At 32.8% G+C, this 18588-nt stretch overlaps 3 protein-coding genes across 5 annotated transcripts in view; 1 reads left to right on the plus strand and 2 right to left on the minus strand.

The window, feature by feature from the left end:
- Nucleotides 1-18588, plus strand: part of nolo (ADAMTS-like no long nerve cord) — a 2006971-nt gene that overhangs the window by 1586959 nt on the left and 401424 nt on the right. The gene's annotated exons all lie outside the window — the stretch shown is intronic.
- Nucleotides 877-4260, minus strand: LOC140442772 (uncharacterized). Its single transcript, XM_072533745.1, has 2 exons — nt 4114-4260; nt 877-1457 (listed from the first exon to the last, which is right to left on the minus strand). The coding sequence occupies exons 1-2, from the start codon at nt 4123-4125 to the stop codon at nt 924-926; spliced, it is 546 nt and encodes a 181-aa protein (XP_072389846.1). The 5' UTR covers nt 4126-4260; the 3' UTR covers nt 877-923.
- Nucleotides 10060-14276, minus strand: LOC140442773 (uncharacterized). Its single transcript, XM_072533746.1, has 2 exons — nt 14190-14276; nt 10060-10640 (listed from the first exon to the last, which is right to left on the minus strand). Exons 1-2 carry the CDS (start codon nt 14199-14201, stop codon nt 10107-10109), a joined length of 546 nt encoding a protein of 181 aa, XP_072389847.1. The 5' UTR covers nt 14202-14276; the 3' UTR covers nt 10060-10106.

Consider the following 18588-nt stretch of genomic DNA (forward strand, 5'->3'; position numbering starts at 1 on the left):
TGAAGAACTTAAGCGACTTTATGATGCACATTTGCCAATTAGCATAGCAAAAAAGGGATATTTGGTACAACTAATTGATAAGGGAGTGATACCGTAGGAATATCACGGGTGGTATCGTTATTTGAAAACGGGAAATGATGTAACAGACATCTTGCCAGAGCCTGCTTTCAGTGACGAATCGGACGAGGAAGGCTCATAATAATATTGTTAAATTATTATATTCAGAATAAATTTATTGTTTTCTATAAAACTGCCTATCATTCATATAAATAATAACTATAACTACAAACAGCTGTTAATAAAATTTTCAGGGAAAACCAGTTAAATGTCATAAATATCGACTAATACCTTAAAACATTGCTATTACCTAGTAAAAGCCTCATATATCGATCACAAAACTGGAAAATATTATACTTGGTTTATTCTATTTGTGTTAAATATGTTATTTGAAGAGTAATTAATTTATTTAGATTTACAGGTAAAACCAGGTAAGTGATAGCATTTCCAACTTAAATTTAGGATTAGTCAGATAGGTGTCCCAACTTTTTCAAACTAATAATAGAATATCATTTCAGATATATGCATCTTTCACTAGAATAACTAATATCAAAAACAAGCTGACTGCTTAATTCACAATAAACAACTAAACTTTAAAAACGTTTTTTCTCGATTTTGGTATTCCGACATTTACCTGGTTTTCGCAGTATACCGACGATATATTCTTGTACAAGGATATAAAAAACAAAGAAATTTGAAATGTTAACTGACATTAAAAACTTAATATGTCAATTTAAAGCCTTGATATTTGACAAGAAATTTTTTTATTTAAATTCTTTAGTGTATCAGCATTGTCTCTTATTAAATAATAAAATAATATCAATCTAAAACAATTGTTTATTTTTTAATAACTTATATCAATAAAATTAATAATATTGTCCATGAACTCCATGGCCAACTACTCCATACGCAGGAAGTACGGCAGGAGAGGCAACAAGTTTGCTGGTTGTAATAGTTCCGGAGGGTCCGGCTACTACTGTATCAACTTCTCTATGGTTAACTACTCCATGAGCAACAACTGGAGCAGAATGGGCAGCTACTAATGGAGCAGCAACTACTGGATGTGAATAAGCTGAAACCACTGGGGCTGCGTGGGCCGCTACAAGAGGAGCAGAGTGGACAGAAACTACTGAGGCAGCATGTGGATTTACAAGTGGTGCAGAGTAAGCAGCTACTACTGGGGCAGCATGAGCGGTTACTACTGGGTGAGAATACGCAGCAACTATTGGGGCACTGTGGGCAACTACTCCAGGATGCTCATCTGCGATGATCTGTCCCCCAGGGGCTACAGCCGAAATAACACTGCCATCAACACCTACAACCGTAGATTTGGCGCTTGGTCCTTGAACGATGGTGCCTGCATTTGCCAAAGCCAAGCAGGAGAAAATTGCAACAATTACCTACAATATTTGTAAATTAGATATTTAGTAATGCGTATTTCTGTAACATTAATAGTAAAATACTGTTAAAATTCACAATAAAACGAGTTAAGATAAGAAAAAGTAGTAAAATTAACATAAGATTAGGATACGATTAACAATAGAAGAAATTTAAAACGTATATATACATCTGAAGAGAATAAGTTACTCGGATCAAGGAATATACCCAGAAAATTGTTTAAGTATGGAACAAAAAAATGAGACAAATATCTTCGGCAACTATTTTAAGAATGGAAAACATTATAACTCAGTAGATACTATATATAAAAAAGGTGACATGAACAATTGTGAAAATTACCGAGGGATAGCTGTTTTGCAGAATCAAATCGAGAAAGGATATTTATATTCTGAAACAAGCAGGATTTTGTACGGGGCGATCCACTGTTGACTACATTTTCTTAATAACCCAAATAATGGACGAAGGTGGCACGAAATCAAAAAATTCGTATATTGTTTGTCGATTTAAGGATAGCCTACGATAGTGTTCTATTGACGAAGCTGTTGAAATCAATGAAAAGTAGAAGTAATAAAAGTCGTCAAAGTACTATACAGTTAACCCATCTTCTTCGTAAAGTGCCTATCCGTTCCGGATGTTGGCGATCATCACGGCTATCTTTACTTTATTTATTGCAGCGCGGAACAGTTCAGTGGTAGTCGTGTTATACCACTTTCGCAAATTTTGAAGCCAGGAAATGCGTCTTCTTCTCGGTCCTCTCTTACCATTCACTTTCCCTTGGAGAATCAGCTGGAGAAGGCCGTAACGTTCTGGATTTCTCATTACATGTCCTGGATATTCCAACTTTTTAGTTTTGACGGTCATGAGAATTTCACATTCTTTTCCCATTCTACGCAGGACCTCCACATTAGTAACTCTGTCAACCCAGGATATACGTAAGATGCGCCTATAACACCACATCTCGAAAGCTTCGAGCCGATTCATAGATGCAACAGTCAGTGTCCATGCTTCCATTCCGTAGAGCAGAACTGTGAATATGTAGCAGTTCAATAGACGGCATTTTGTTTTTAATGATATGTCCCGACTGTTGAAAACGGTTCTCATTCTAACGAATGCTGCTTTTGCTTTTATTATTCGCTGTTTAATTTCTGTTGAGTGGTCCCATTGGCTATTTAAATTGGTGCCTAGATATGTATATTGCTCGACTCTTTCGATATTCTGTTGGTTGATTGTAAGTTGAGCGTTTAGTATTGGTTTTTTACTAATTGTCATAAATTTGGTTTTCTTTATGTTAAGAGCTAGTCCGTATCTGTTGCTGACTTCTGTTATGCGATTTGTTAATATCTGTAAGTCATTCAGATTATCGGCAAAAACTATAGTGTCATCTGCATATCTAATGTTATTCAACCATTCACCATTTATTAGTATTCCTTTCGCACAACCGTCTAAAGCTTCCTTAAATACCCATTCAGAATAAATGTTGAACAACAATGGAGACAAAATACAGCCCTGTCGTACTCCACGTTCTATTGCAATTTTATCAGTTAACTGGTCTTCTATTTTGATTTTGGCCGTTTGATTGTAGGAAATGTTTCTGATAATTCTAAGATCTTTGTTGTCAATTCCAATTTCTTGCATTAGAGTCATTAATTTGTCATGTTTTACTGTGTCAAATGCCTTCTGGTAATATATAAAGCATACGTATATGTCACAATTCACATCCCTGCATCTCTGAAATAGCACCTGTACAGCAAAAAGGGCCTCCCGTATTCCCAGAGCATCACGAAATCCGAATTGTGTTCTTGTTGTTCCTCACATTTTGTATATATTCTTTTGTGAATGACCTTTAGAAATGTTTTAAGTAAATGGCTCATAAGGCTTATAATTCTATAGTCTTCGCACTTTCTCGCATTGGGTTTTTTTGGAAGATTTATAAAAGTTGACACTAACCACTCTTGGGGAACCACGCCCGTATCATATATACTGTTAAATATATTTGTCAACCCATAACAAAGATAAAAACTGAGACAAAAGTAACAACAGGGCTTGTAACATTAAAGAGATTGAAGCAGGAATGCTGCCTGTCCACCAATTTGTATGAACAATAAAAACCAAAAAAAAAAATACTAAAATTGCAACCAGTGGCAAGAAAAAAACGAGGTAGGACGAGAACAAGTTGGAGAGCAGGAATAAACAAAGAGGTGAAAGAAAGAAACATATGTTATATAAAAGAAAATGGCGGAGAATGTCATAAATCGATATGTTGTAGTGATAGTAGAATTTTATTTTTATTCGCTTGTTGAAGTGGTTCTTATGGAAATAATCAGTGTAATTATAATAATATACACTCACTGGCAAAAATAGTGTAGACAACAGTAAAATTAATACAATGAATCCATAAAAAAATTAAATGGAAGCTTTAAGATAAAACTGGTGATACTATTTAACCCAGATATATTTACATAACGCGATTAAACGTAATATAGTCATAAGAAAAAGTAATTAGAAGATACTATGTAAAACGAAATTTTAGGTAAAAAGAGAAAAACAATGAATTGCGTAAAAATGCTCAACAGAAAAATAAAACGAAAGAATTGAAAATATGATAAAAATTATAAATTTAACATATTGCACGAACTTATGATTTTTAAAACTACTTACCAAGGAGTTCATGTTTATTAGATTTAATTTGATTACTGCTGATAAATCAACTGATAGAATTTGCAATAATCTCCTGCATTTTATAGTTAGTGTGTTAACCTTGTATACACCCAAAATCGACAAAGAACAATCAATGTATGAAGAAATAATTTTTGATATGTCTTCCTGAACTTGACATTTAGTTGAGTAGCACATAATGCCAGAAATTAAAATACCTTATTACCATACGAGGTTAACTTAAAAAATTAATTTTCTGTATGTCGGAAATGATTCCAATATTACTCAGTATCTATTAAAAAGTATCAGAATTGACGTCATCACGAGCGTTATAATAATTATGTAATGTTTACAATTATAAACCTAACTACTACAAAAACAAATAGGTATAATTCTTGTGTATCTTTATAGCATTTTTCATATAAAAATGCTTGCACGTCATTAAAGATTTGCGACGTCAGGACCCCACAGCGTTGCCAAAACATCAGAATAATTAGTAAGTGAGGAATTTTTAAATTGTCAACTATTTGTCAAACTATTATATTAACAGTAAATATACTTAGTTTTAAGACTACTGCAACACACTAAAATCCATTAGAAAACATTTTAATACAAAATTATATATTCTCAATTTTAAACATACCTCTTTTCGGGCTTTAATAGTAAAAAAGTCCCGTCATTATTTCTTGTTCAAAATAATCTATTTTATATGAAAGCTTATCAGCTTTCTACAAACTATTTATTTGTTTTGGCATAGCACAATCACAATACACAACAATTTAGTTTTTAAAGCTATTAATCTAAATTTAATATGTATTTATAAATACAATTTATTAATATATAATATATTATGATCAAATTGTGCAAGAAATCAAAACATAAACAAAATTCTTACTCTAAAAAAGCGGCAACACTTTATACACTTTTGCCACACGCTGAACTGTCAATAAAATTTGAAGTATTCCGGTATCAGTTGCGTACAATTGCCTAATCTATTTAACTAAAATTAATCTTTTGTGGAATATTAGACTTAAAGACTTATTTCATAAAATGTATGTTATTAATAATATCAAATGTTTTTGGTTATTTAATGAATATAATTCTAAAATTTCCAATATAATGTGATTTTATTTTTCTGATTATTACACTATGTTGACGCCTATGAAAGATCGAGAAGTTCCGTATGGGTTCGTATTATTAGCTGTGTTAGGAAAATTTGAACTCTTAGGTTGACGTTCTGGAAATTTTAAATATAAGTGACGTCACTTTATATAAATTGTGACGTGCAAGCATTTTTATATGAAAAATGCTATATACTAATTTCTTTGTTTTTACAACTATTATATACAGTCTGTCCCAAACCCTTCTTTCAGTGCTTCTCTAATTTTGACGTCATATAGGATTTTAAGAATGTCTAGAATTATTGCATGAAATTTTAGTTAAATTTGAGAGTTGCAGGATTGTAATCTCTCTTTTTCTAATTGAAAATAATTTAATAATTTTAATATTAGTCTTTGTTCTTTCTCGATATATCTCGGCATATTTAAAATATTTTTAAGACAATAAATAAAAAATTAAATTTTCACTGTATAATGGCTGATAATACTAACCTGGAATGACAATTATCATTTTATCAGTTGACATTGTGAAAGTACTTTCACGATCCAGACAATCTGCGTCAAATTATATTTATGCGCATCATTGATTGGATATCTATTTAGTGTATTCTAAACTCCAACCAATTATACATCCGTAAGTAGAATTAGCTTTACGATAAATAATTTTTTCTAAGTTCTATGTATAAACTCGGTTCGCTATTCCCAGTCCGAACTGTCTAGTGCATTTAGAATTTTTTTTTTGCGAAGTTAGTTACTTTTTGACAGACTAAAAGTGGCTGGAAATTACTATACAACCAAGCACACGTACTCACAGCCAATATTAATAGTAAACAAACTAAATAGTAAATAAAATAGAACTTTGCGAATTACCGACAATTAATATTTATTTATCTGCACCATATAATAAATGGTTATGTTAAATTATAACGACTAAAATATATTTTTTAAATATATACTACCCAAAATTTGATGAGTTTAGTATACACTTCCACTATTTAGAATAATTCTTCTTTTTTCAAAGAAATAAGTCTGCAATAGTATAATACTTGAGCTATTAATACTGAGAAGTAGGAATTGTTGTGTTGTAGGTTTCCGACAATGAATCTGTCAAAATATGCCCGAGCTAAGCGAATGGAGTTTAATAATCACAGACTCGCGTTTTTTTTTCTGTCACTTCTAGCTTAATGGGTTAGAGAGAATTCGATGAACTATGACGCACTGAAAGAAGGGTTTGGGACGAACTATACGTCAATTTAACTTTGGCGTATGACGTATACTTGCGGTGAAATGCACTGATGAAAACATCGTAACGTTATAAACACCATATGTTTGTTATTTTTTTCAAGTAATTATTCGAGGATAGCCTCGACGTTCACATGTTGCAGTAGCAGCCATTTGGGACCACTGGTAATTTTATAAGTGGTTTGGTTGAGAGTCTCCATTTGAAGGTACCGATGGATATTACTATTTCAACAATACCAGGGTGTATCAACGATGTTTTTCAGTACCTTGTTCTAGAATCGCCGGCCGTATAACTTCACTGTTGCTTTTACTGACACACTCCCAAAGTTGTATGCTATAAGTCTAAATACTCTTTTGGATGCAGCCTAAATAAGAATGGGACCACTCACAGGAAATAAGATGTCGTATAGAAAAGGAAAGAGCTGTCTTCAATCGCCTCATGAAAATTTTATGTAATATGCACCTGAACATTGATATAAGAACACGAGTCTTAAGATACTATGTATTTTTCACCTTTTTAAATGGAGTCGAAGCCTAGAAGGTAAAATTACAATATTTTTTTAGAAAAACTGAAAGCAAATTTTGTTTGGAGTCGTTGTGAAGAGCGTCCATTGTTAGGTTTCTTCCTATTTACCCACATTATGTGAAATGTGGTGATCTAGGATTATTGTGACACATTGGTTGCTATTTTGTTACAAAATATCTTAATACACTTCCTGCTGTAACTTGATTTATTTTAAATTCCCAGTATTCTACAGGAAAGTATTTTTTCTTATTTTAACAGCTCTTGACTTTCCTTGGTTATCAACTCCTGGACGTTAGCCTCTCAATGGCGTTTCTATTTTAATTTATTTCTTTCTTCTTTTCTTTCACATCGTCCAGTCATTTGTTTCTAGGTCAACCCACACCTTTTTTATGTAACCTAGTTAACCTATCTAACTGTACTATATGATGCATTTAGTCCACCTGATATAATTTTGTCTAGCCACATGTCCTACTCAATATCACTTCAATTAAGCAGCGCGTTGTATTCGTTCTATGCTGTTGTTCTTACATGTATGTAGTTAGTAGTAAGTAGTAAGTTATTTCCAATATAACTCATTCAACTGCATGCTATGTTACGCTCATTTTGTAGGCGGTTTTTACGGTAACGTAATTATCCCTAGACCATATATTATCATTGAAAGGATGCAAGAATTCAAAACTTTTGCCTTTAGAGTTATGGGAATATTATTGTTCTTGAGGAAAATTTTAAGATTGCTAACGGCAGCCTATGTCGTTGCAGATTCTAAAGTCTACTTCCGCGTGGTGGTCTTTATTTGCTTAACTTATTAGAGGACCGAAGTAAATTATATTCTTCCAACCTTTCTATTACTTTCTTCACCACAGTAACTAATAATTTCTCCTTAGTAAGAATCTTGGTATTTGCAGATTTATTTTCAAGTATTTTTTTTCTAAAATATTTCTTAATTCTGAAAGGAATGCTTGAAGCTAGTTGAGATCGCTACTAATTATGACAATATCATCCTTAAAATGGAGATGACTTATATATTAACAATCACAATATAAATCTTTTGCTCTTAGCTAAGCTGCTTGAAAACTTCTTCTAGAGCCAATGTGAATACCTTTGGAGTGATCGTATTGCCTTGTCTCATTCTTCTTAAGTGATATGTTAAGTCTATCCTTGCCTTGTAAACGGCCAACGGTTTAACTGAATCAAGGACATTGTAATAGTCATCAAAGGCTAAGTGTAGTGAGACATTGTATTCTTTGCATTGCTCAGTATCAGTATTCGTTATATAATCTTTGAGGAAATCTGCTTGTTCTGGAGGTTGACAGCCATTAAACTTATTAGATATCCTATTGCAAGTTTAGTTAAAATTTTGTAAGGATGAGGGAGAAGGTTTATGGGCTGATAATTAACAATAGTCTGTTTATCACCCTTTGTGTGCCATAAAATGTCTTGGATATTTTGCCAGCTGTTTCGGAATCTCGTACCTGTTAAACATTAATTAAAAATGACCCTCATTGCCTATAAAGTTGTAGTGCCTTCTAATTGTAGCATTTCTTTAGTAACTCTGTCCTAACCAGAGACACGGTTATATTCTATTTAAGATAGAGCGCGCCCAATTTTCACATTATTCTTATTTGGTAGTTCTTCTGATCTGGCATTGGTAACATCAATTGATCTTACGGTGTACCGTGTAGCTATCAGAAAATGTGTTTACCCCATAAGACCAACATAACCTGGTAAGGTCAAATATATGTTGCCCCCATCGGATCAATGTGGCCTGCTGAGGAGGCGTCAGTGTTGGTTCTATAGGACCACAGTGACAGTGAACGTTTTAACTAATTAGATGAGTTAACCCTATGATCTATTTTAGAGGCCTGCTATGCAGGAAGAGGGGTATATTTTTAGTAATTTTTATAGAGTTTGAATAATCAATACATTAAGCAGCAACTAACTGCCGGATTCTTAGTTTTTATTTATTTCACAAATATTAATTTAAGCACAACTAAAACTTTTCATTTTTGCTTCAGTATAAGATATTTCATCGAGCACCTTTACTTGTTGAACTGCACCTTCTTGTTTAAATTTTTGACAATCTTCTGATTGTGCTGAGTGAGGACCCTGACCAGGTCATAAATGTTAAGGAAACTTCACACAAGTTTCACACTATTCACAAATACAGATTTATTTTTTTCTGCCATTTATTGAAAATTGTCCAAAATATTGACAGTAAAAAAATCTGGGTGAAGACGAAATATAAGGCCTAATTTGAAGGTTTTTAAACGATACCTACTCGAATATATTCAGGAAGAATTGTGTATTAGAAACTAAAATAATATGGTTTGGTATGTCAATATGCCAAATCTTCTAGTTTTAGTTATTTTTTACTTATACTAATACTTCATTTGTAAATTTTAGCTAGTTGCTCTATAATTCGAAATAGATCTGCCATTTACGGAACTTTTTCTTGTTTCACAGATAAAACTAACTTTGTCGTCTAAAAATATTTCAAAATTTATAAAGATCCAGCTTTATAAATTTTGAAAATATAAAGAAGCTTATTTTAGAAGCTTACTAAGTTTAGCCACCCCCATTACATAGGTATCATTTTTGTACACTCGTTAATTAAAGAATGTTACCATCACACAAGAAGTGACAAGGAGAAGTATAAGGAAGATTTAGAAGGGATAAAAGATATGGAATAGCAAAATTGCTTTTCTAACTTTTTGCTGTCTCTTTTTAAAATAGACTGTGGGAATAGTTTTCTTAAGTGGGCCGTGCTCCACACGGGGAAGCTTGTTGCTCTCTGCTCATAACAAAATACTGGTTCACAAAAAATGTAATCGATTTGACAGATACAAGTACACAATCACAACTAAAACTATCGGGAAACGGAGATCAATTTTTCGTAATTTGCCAAACTTCAGTAATACAGTGGACAACTAAAAAAAGCAAGTATCTATGTGGCTCAGACTTTAACACATTTCTCAATTTAAAGCCTTGATATTTGAGAAAAATACTTTTTATTTAAATGACTTAATTAATTAGCATTGTCTCTTGTTAAATAATAAAATAGGGTCAATCTAAAACAATTGTTTATTTTTCAATAACTTATAAAATTAAAATTAATAATATTGTCCATGAACTCCATGACCAACTACTCCATATGCAGGAAGTACGGCAGGAGAAGCAACAAGTTTGCTAGTTGTAATAGTTCCGGATGGTCCAGCTACTACTGTATCAACTTCCCTATGGTTAACTACTCCATGAGCAACAACTGGAGCAGAATGGCCAGCTACTAATGGAGCAGCAACTACTGGATGTGAGTAAGCTGAAACCACTGGGGCTGCGTGAGCCGCTACAAGGGGAGCAGAGTGTACAGAAACTACTGAGGCGGCATGTGGATTTACAAGTGGTGCAGAGTAAGCAGCTACTACTGGGGCAGCATGAGCGGTTACTACTGGGTGAGAATAAGCGGCAACTATTGGGGCACTGTGGGCAACTACTCCAGGATGTTCATCTGCGATGATCTGTCCCCCAGGGGCTACAGCGGAAATAACACTGCCATCAACACCTACAACCGTAGATTTGGCGCTTGGTCCTTGAACGATGGTGCCTGCATTTGCCAAAGCCAAGCAGGAGAAAATGGCTACAATTACCTAAAATATTTGTAAATTAGATAAGTAGGAATAAAATGTGCATTTATTTGATAATAAAAGTAAAATACTCTTAAAATCCACAAAAGAAATAACTGAAAATAAGAAAAAGTGGAAAAATGTTACAAATGGTTTAAACAAATTTAATATAATAAAAAAAATATATGGGAAATAAAAAAATTGACCATATTTTGTTGAATTTTATTTTCCAAATCAATGCTAAAATTTATGAAAAATCGAAATTTTCATGTTCTAAACTTCTTGGGAGGTTGTGATGAAACAAATCAGTGTAATTAAAATCATATACACTTACGGTATTTTTTTAATGTTATATTTTCACTTTTAATTTTAAAATACAATATATACATTTCAGTTATAGATATCTGGAGTGTTTTATATGTATTATAATTAACCACAATCATAATACTTAGTGCAGCGAATATAGAGGTAGAATCCATATTATAACCAATATTATTATAGTGTACCTTGACGACTAACAAAGATAGCTGTTTCATTGTTTGTTTTCGTTAGTGACATATCTACTACTTTATATGTTGTTTATGTAGTTATATTATTAGGATTACACATTTAAGTACTGTTTTATATATTCAAATCGTCAATTTAGTAAATGAGAGGTGCAAACAAGAAGATAATGCGCGTAGATTGCGTATCCATCAAATAACTGTTCCTCTTATAGAACAGCGATACAAACATGATAGAGGTAATGGATTTTAACAAACAAGCGCTATGAGTCATGCTGATGCAGTACACAAGTTTACCTGTCATTTACAAGATCATAGCTCTTGGCAAAATGCATTACCTATACAACAGGATACAACAAACTGTAGAACGACTGGTCGAGGACGAAAACGCAGTACACCAGAATACTTAGAAACGAGCATTATTTGAGAATTCAGGCCCTAGGAAGGCACGCTTACATCTCTGGAGCTGAAGGAGCAATGGATGAGGACAAGAAAAGTTAATATAAGCACAAAAACAGTAATAAAAAGACATAAGGTCTTGCCAAAATTGCAAGATTTATCACACATTACAAAATAATTAAACGGTATAAATTTGCACAAACCCAATACTAAATAGAATGCGAAACAATGGCAAAGCATCTGTTTACAGAAGAAACGAGAATATAATTTTATTGTGAAAGCCAGCGGATGTGGTCGAGTATACAACCGCTCTGGAAAACGTTTCGCAGAATGTACTTTAATAGAAAATGTTAGTTTTGGTAGCGCTTTCAGCAAGCTGTGGAGTAGAACTAGAAATAGTATACTCAAACGTCTAAAAAAGCACAATCTTTGAGAATTGAGTTCTTACGAAGGCAAGCTTACATCTCCGAAGCCGAACGAGTAATTGGTGATGACAAGAAAATTCAAAATATTAAGTATAAAACAAAAAAAAAAGACATAAGGAGGCTTATTTAAGTCCAAAAGATTTTGCCATAGTTGCGAAACTTCTCACACGTCACAAAATGAAACGGTATAAATTTGCACAAACCCAATACTAACTGGAATGAGAAAACATGGGAAAAAAATTGGTCCACAGTAGAAACAATTATTTAATTCTCTGGACGTGGTAGAGTATACAATCGCTCTGAAGAACGTTTCTCAGAATATACTCTAATAGAAAATGTTTTGGTACCGGTTTCATTAAGCTATGAAATGGAATTAGTGGAGACCGTCGCACAGAGTTTGTAGAAGTGGATATAAGAATAAATTATAATTGGTATATAACCAATATCCTTTAAAGAACATGTTTTATCTGATGCTGGCTTCATTTGGTTCAATAATTTTCTACTATTGGATGATAAAATTCGTGCACATGCCGCAAATATAATATTTTAAGTGGTTTGAGACTATTAATTTGCCCCCAATCAGTTCTGATGGAAATCTCGTAGAACATATACAGAATATCCAAAAACGATGTGTACGAGAATGAAACCTATTTCCTACCTCGTTTGCAGAATTACAAATTGCTGTACAGAATAAATAAGTTTGAATTTTTCAAGCAACTATTCAAGAAGTTTTAAGGAATAGGCCTAGGAAGATAGAGGCTATTCTTAGATCTCGAGTAGGAGGCAATATTAGAATACTAAGACGTTTTTAACGATATTTTATTTCGTTGTAATTGTTGCCGTTTTCAAATAAATATTAATTTATAAATAATAAAAATTATTATTGGAGGCGTAAATACAACTTTGATCTGAAGAATATCTACAAGAATAGGTTTGGAGGAAAATATATTATCACTATAATTAAGCAAAACCAACTCCAGTGAACAGTACATGTAGCTTGGGCCCCGAAATCGAACATGATCAGAAATATTCCAACAGCGCAACCAGTGGGAATAAGAGGACGAGATAGACCAAAGCTGAGGTGGATAGACGAGGTAACACAGGATGCTGTGAAGATCAGTGTTGCCAACTCGAAAATTCAAGCAAACTTTAAAAGGTTGAGGTTGCAACACCGTGATGATGATGACCAGTTGCAATTAAATAATATTATTAAACTGATGTAATATTGTAACATTTCATATTCATTCAATTTTATTACATAAAGCACTTTAACATAAGATATTTCCATCCATCCATCCAAATGTATTGTATTTTAAAGAAAAACAAGTAATATTATACGATAAAATGTAAATGCAAATGTAAAATTAAAGTAATAAACTAATGGGAAATTTAATAGGAGCTGTAAGATAAAACTAACGATACTATCTAACCCAGATCTATTGAGAAAACGTAGATAATAAGGTGAAAATAACGTAGATAATTTCAAACGTGGAACACGGTATATTAACCTGGAACAGGAGGCAATTGCAAGCTGTAATGAATATGTATCTCTAAGTATAAAACTAACGAGGACAAAACGAAACGAAGAGAATATTAAAGAAAAAATATTAAAGAAAAGATAGGTGATAGGAGCCCTGAATTTGGTACTGCGGCAAAAAAATATAAGAGCAGACAATATAAAATGAATATACGAGTACAATACAAATACAATGAATAATAAATATATAATAAAATATTAAAACCAGTATTACACTATGGAGCTGAAGTCTGGCAATTGACGAAGAAGTACAACGCCAAATTATTAGTCATTGAGATGGATTTTTGAAGGAGGTCAACAAGAAGATCTAGACTAGAACACATAAGAAACGACAAAATTAGGCAACAAATGGGAAAGAAAACAACAATTATAGATGACATCGAAGGACAAAAGCTATAGAGAAAACAAAAATCCCTAAAAAATTGTTAGGATGGGCACCCACAGAATACCGAATACCAATGAAAGAATGGAACAGAAAAAAAAGAGCAAATAATTTGCATTTAATGTAATGCAATGATTAGAAAAGTAAATTAGTTACCAGAAATTATGTAAACCAAAATTTTAGATAAAAGAAGAAAATCTTGAGTTGCTTTAAAATTCACAACAAAAAGATAAAAACACAAAATTAAAAATATGCAAAAAATTAAAATATAACATATTGCACGAAATTATGATTTTGTTTCTTATTACGGTTTTTAAAAACACTTACCAAGGAGTTCATGTTTATTAGATTTAATTTGATTACTGTTGATAGATCAACTGATAGAATTTGAAATAATCTCCTGCATTTTATAGTTCTTAGCTAGTGAGTTAACCTTGTATACACCCAAAATCTGCGAAGAACAATCAATGTATGAAAAAATTATTTGGTGATATTTCTTCCTGTACTTGACATTTAATTGAATAGCAGATAACGCCAGAAATTAAAAAACCTAAAAAATTACCATACGAAATAAACTTAAAAAATTAATTTTCTGTTTGTCGGAAATAATTAAAATATTACTCTGTGTCTATTATAGAGTATCAAAATTGACGTTAACAGGCACATTTTATTATTTATTAAACATTCTCAATTATAAACCTAACTAATACATAAAAATATAATTTTTGTTGGAGTGTATATGGAGAGTATACTTGGAATGTGAAAAGTTATAAAACATCCATAATACTTTGATCGTCATATATCTGTAAAAATATGACGTACACTTTCGATGAAATGCGCGGATGAAAATTATGCTCAATGCACGTCATAAATTTTATGTCGTCAAGAATGAATCATCATGAATCAATATGATACAAAAAAATCAATAAATTTCTTTTTCAAATTAATTTAATTTAAATTATCAATGTTCTACAGGAAAGTCTCCTTTCTTCTTTTTTTTAACAGCCCTTGACTATCCTTGTTTGTTTACTTCTAGATGTAAGCCTCCTCTTTACGTTTCCATTAAACTTATTACTTTTTGCCTGGTGTCATTGTCTTCAGTACCTCTTAAATTTGTAGTTCCTCCTAATTGTGGCATATCATTAGTAACTCTGTACTCACCAAGGTTATGGTTATATTTCATTTGAGATAGAGTGTGCGCAATTTCCTCGTTTGTGATGTCTGGTAGTTCTTCTCATCTGACATTATTAACATAAATTGATCTTACGCTGTTAGATCGTGAATTTGATGAGATGTATAAACTTTTGTCACGTTTTACTTCGTTGTTTTTATTATTCATATAAGTTATTTGCGTTTTTCCAGTTGTATATATAAAAGCTTCTAGAAGGCCGTTGCAGGCCCATAGCTTAGTAATTATCTTCCGCCTCCTTCTATCTCTAGCTTCTTTCCTCCAATTATATATCTTCTTTTCTTGTAGATCTTCCGTAACTGCTTCCCTCAATCTTCTCCTCGGTCTGCCTCTTTTCCTCTTGTCTATCAGTGTTCTCCATGCTATTTTCTTTACCTCTCTACTGTCCTCCGTTATTCTTCGTTAACCTATTTTAATTTTCTGTTGTAGTTTCCAATGGGATCCTCAACAAGAAATAAAATGCCGTACCGAACAAGCAAGACAAGCTTTTCTTTTTAAACCGCTACTTTGTAACCGCAATCTTTCCTTCAATCTCCGTTACAGAATGGTTAAGTGCTATGTATGGTCCATATTGTTATACGGCATGGAGACATGGACGTTGAAAATATCTTCCATTAACAAGTTGGAAGCCTTCGAAATGTGGACCTTGCGAAGAATGTTCCGGATACCATGGACAGATAGGGTGAGAAACGAGGAAGTCCTAAGAAGAGCAAATACTGAGAGAGAATTGCTCAGCTTGATCAAGGCACGAAAGATTGGATACCTGGGCCACATCCTGAGAGGGGAAAAATACGCAATCCCTCAACTAATTATCCAAGGAAAGATTGAGGGCAAGAGAGGAGTAGGTCGCAAACAAATGTCGTGGCTGCGAAATATAAAGAACTGGACAGGCGTAACTAACACTGGCGAACTTTTGCATGCCGCAAAAGACAGACGTCTGACCTTAAGATAATTCGCCAACGCACTATAGGTGGACGGCACCATAAGAAGAAGAAGTTGTAGTTTCTTTGTTAACACCTATGTCTCGCACCCATACGTTAGAGTAGGTCGCAGGAGAGTTTTATACAGCCTTATTTTTGTATTACTCAATACCTCTTTCGATTTTATTATTCTTTGCAAACTGCCTGCTGCCTGATACATGTAATCCTCCACCTGTTCAATATCCAGAATTTCTCTCTTTAATACAATTTCCATATTAAGTTTTCTGCTTTTCTTTTGCTTATTCTTCAGCTCAATGTATTTTGTTTTATTTATATTCATCTGTAATCCCATATTTCCAGCGGCCACTAGAAGATTCTTAGCTATTTGTTTTCTTTTCTTTCTTCTTTGCTATTTTCTAATTCTTTTCTAATCCTAGCCAAAAGTACATCATCAGCATAGGCTAGACACTAGTGACTCTTATTAAATATTGTTCCCGCTCTATTCATATCGCTGTCTCTTATTATTTTTTTAAGTGCCAAATTAAACATCGTGGTGAATAGAGGATCCCCTTGTCTTACTTATTTCTGAACTCTAAAGTATTGGCTCTTCTTTCCACTAATCTTAACTGCGCTTGTAGTGTTCTGAAGCGTCATATGTACCAGTCTGATAATCTTAGATGGACTTTTAAACTCCTGTAGTGCCTTTATTAGTTTTGATTAACTTACATTGTCACAAGCCTCCCCAAAATCTACAAAGAGATGGTGGGTCGGAATGTCGTATTCATATGCACCAGAGAGAACTTGTTGCAGCATAAATACATGGTCACTAGTTGATCGATATTTTTCTAAAACCAGCTTGATAGTCGCCTAATATATTTTCTGTGTACATTTCTATAATTATTTTTAGTATCCTTGCCAGTACTTTGTGTGTGTCGTCCAGGAGTACTATTCCTCTATAGTTATCACAACTTGACAGGTCTCCCTTTTTATGTATTGAATACATATATATTTATACATATTTAAGTGTGAGACTTGCACCACTATTATTTCCTCTTCCCAGATATGACATAAGTATTAGTTTGTAGATTTTTTCTCTCAGGTGGTCTCCTCCATATTTTAAGTTTTCTGCTGCTATCCCGTTTTCTCCAGGGCTTATATTGTTTTTCATCTTAGTTAAAACTTCCTCAACCTCATTCTTAGTTGGTCTTGCAATATCTATTCCATCCATTGGTACTGATTCTCGTTCATTATCATTTTCTTCCTCTATTTCACAGTTCAGGTGTTCTTCGAAATATTGTTTCCATCTCTCCAATTGTTGTTGTTTATTTCTTATCAGATTACCTTCTTTGTCTTTAATGTATGTCGTTTTTGAATTGTAACCTCTGTTTATTTCTTTAGCATCATTTCCTTTGGTATTTTTCTTCCATATTTTGAAGTTGACTCTCTAAAACATCTCTTTTCTTTTTTCGGTAAATTTTCTTTACTAATTTCCTTTGCCCATTATATCTTTCTTTATCATTATCATTTTTTGTTTGCAACATCTCTTGTCTATATTATATTTGCTTTAACTCTATTTCTTTTTCACATTCTGTGTCCAACCATTTTTTCTTCTTTTTCCTTTTACTCTTTGTTATATTTCTATTCATAGCTGTTTTTATACTATTTTAAAGTAATTGCCAGTTTTCTTCTATGCCATTTATTTGAACTGTTACTTCGCGGTTATAAATATTTTTTAGATCTTGCCTAAAATTGTTGACTAATTCCTCTGTTTTCAATTCGTTGTTTTTATATGTTATGTTTTGCCTTCCTTTGGGTTTAATTTATTCTAAATACTAATACGTTAACTCAACTCGGACGTTAATGATATAATGATCTGAATCAACGTCAGCTCCTCTGTACGTTTTGATTCGTTTCATCGGTGGAAAGTATTATCCCCGAAATATGTGCCCTGATATATATCTTTTGGCTTAAAATTAACACTCATTATCTTCATTTCTCTTTCTATCGCTAGTGAGATTAACCTTTGCAGTTACTTTATATTTAGTTGTTGTTAACCAAATACTGTTTTCCAGTTGTGTAAACGGATTTCATTACTTTGATGTTTATCTTGTGCTCTGCAATGGTTCTTACGATTTGTGTGTGATAATGTCAAATATCTTAATATTGGGTGGGGATGTAAACTAAAGAAGAGCAAATCGGTGTGTCTCGTTAGATTAAGTATTAGCAGCAGCATGTATTTTGACGTTTCAACTTCTTCAAGTTGAAAACTTTTTACAAGATGTATTTTCAATTAACCCTTTGTCTAGATATTGTTTTCTATCGCTTCGAATACATACATAGGTGTGTGTAAATAAAAGTTCCCTTTTCTTAATAAATGATGTTTAAAGTATAGTATTCATTATTTCCCATTCACACTTGCACGTTTCTCTTTTAATTTAGTCCACTTAAGAGCGATCTTACGTACGAAGTTGTGAAATTTTATTAGTTTTGGCCATAATTCAAGCTGAAGTTGGTAAGATTTTATGTAAATGTGGTACTGGCCAGTACTATAACACTGTATATCCCTCTTCAAAAATAATTAGCTTTAGCTAGCTTATAAAAGAGCCAAAATCCAATG

Source organism: Diabrotica undecimpunctata, chromosome 6, assembly GCF_040954645.1.
Source record: "Diabrotica undecimpunctata isolate CICGRU chromosome 6, icDiaUnde3, whole genome shotgun sequence".
NCBI classification, from domain to species: Eukaryota; Metazoa; Arthropoda; class Insecta; order Coleoptera; family Chrysomelidae; genus Diabrotica; species Diabrotica undecimpunctata.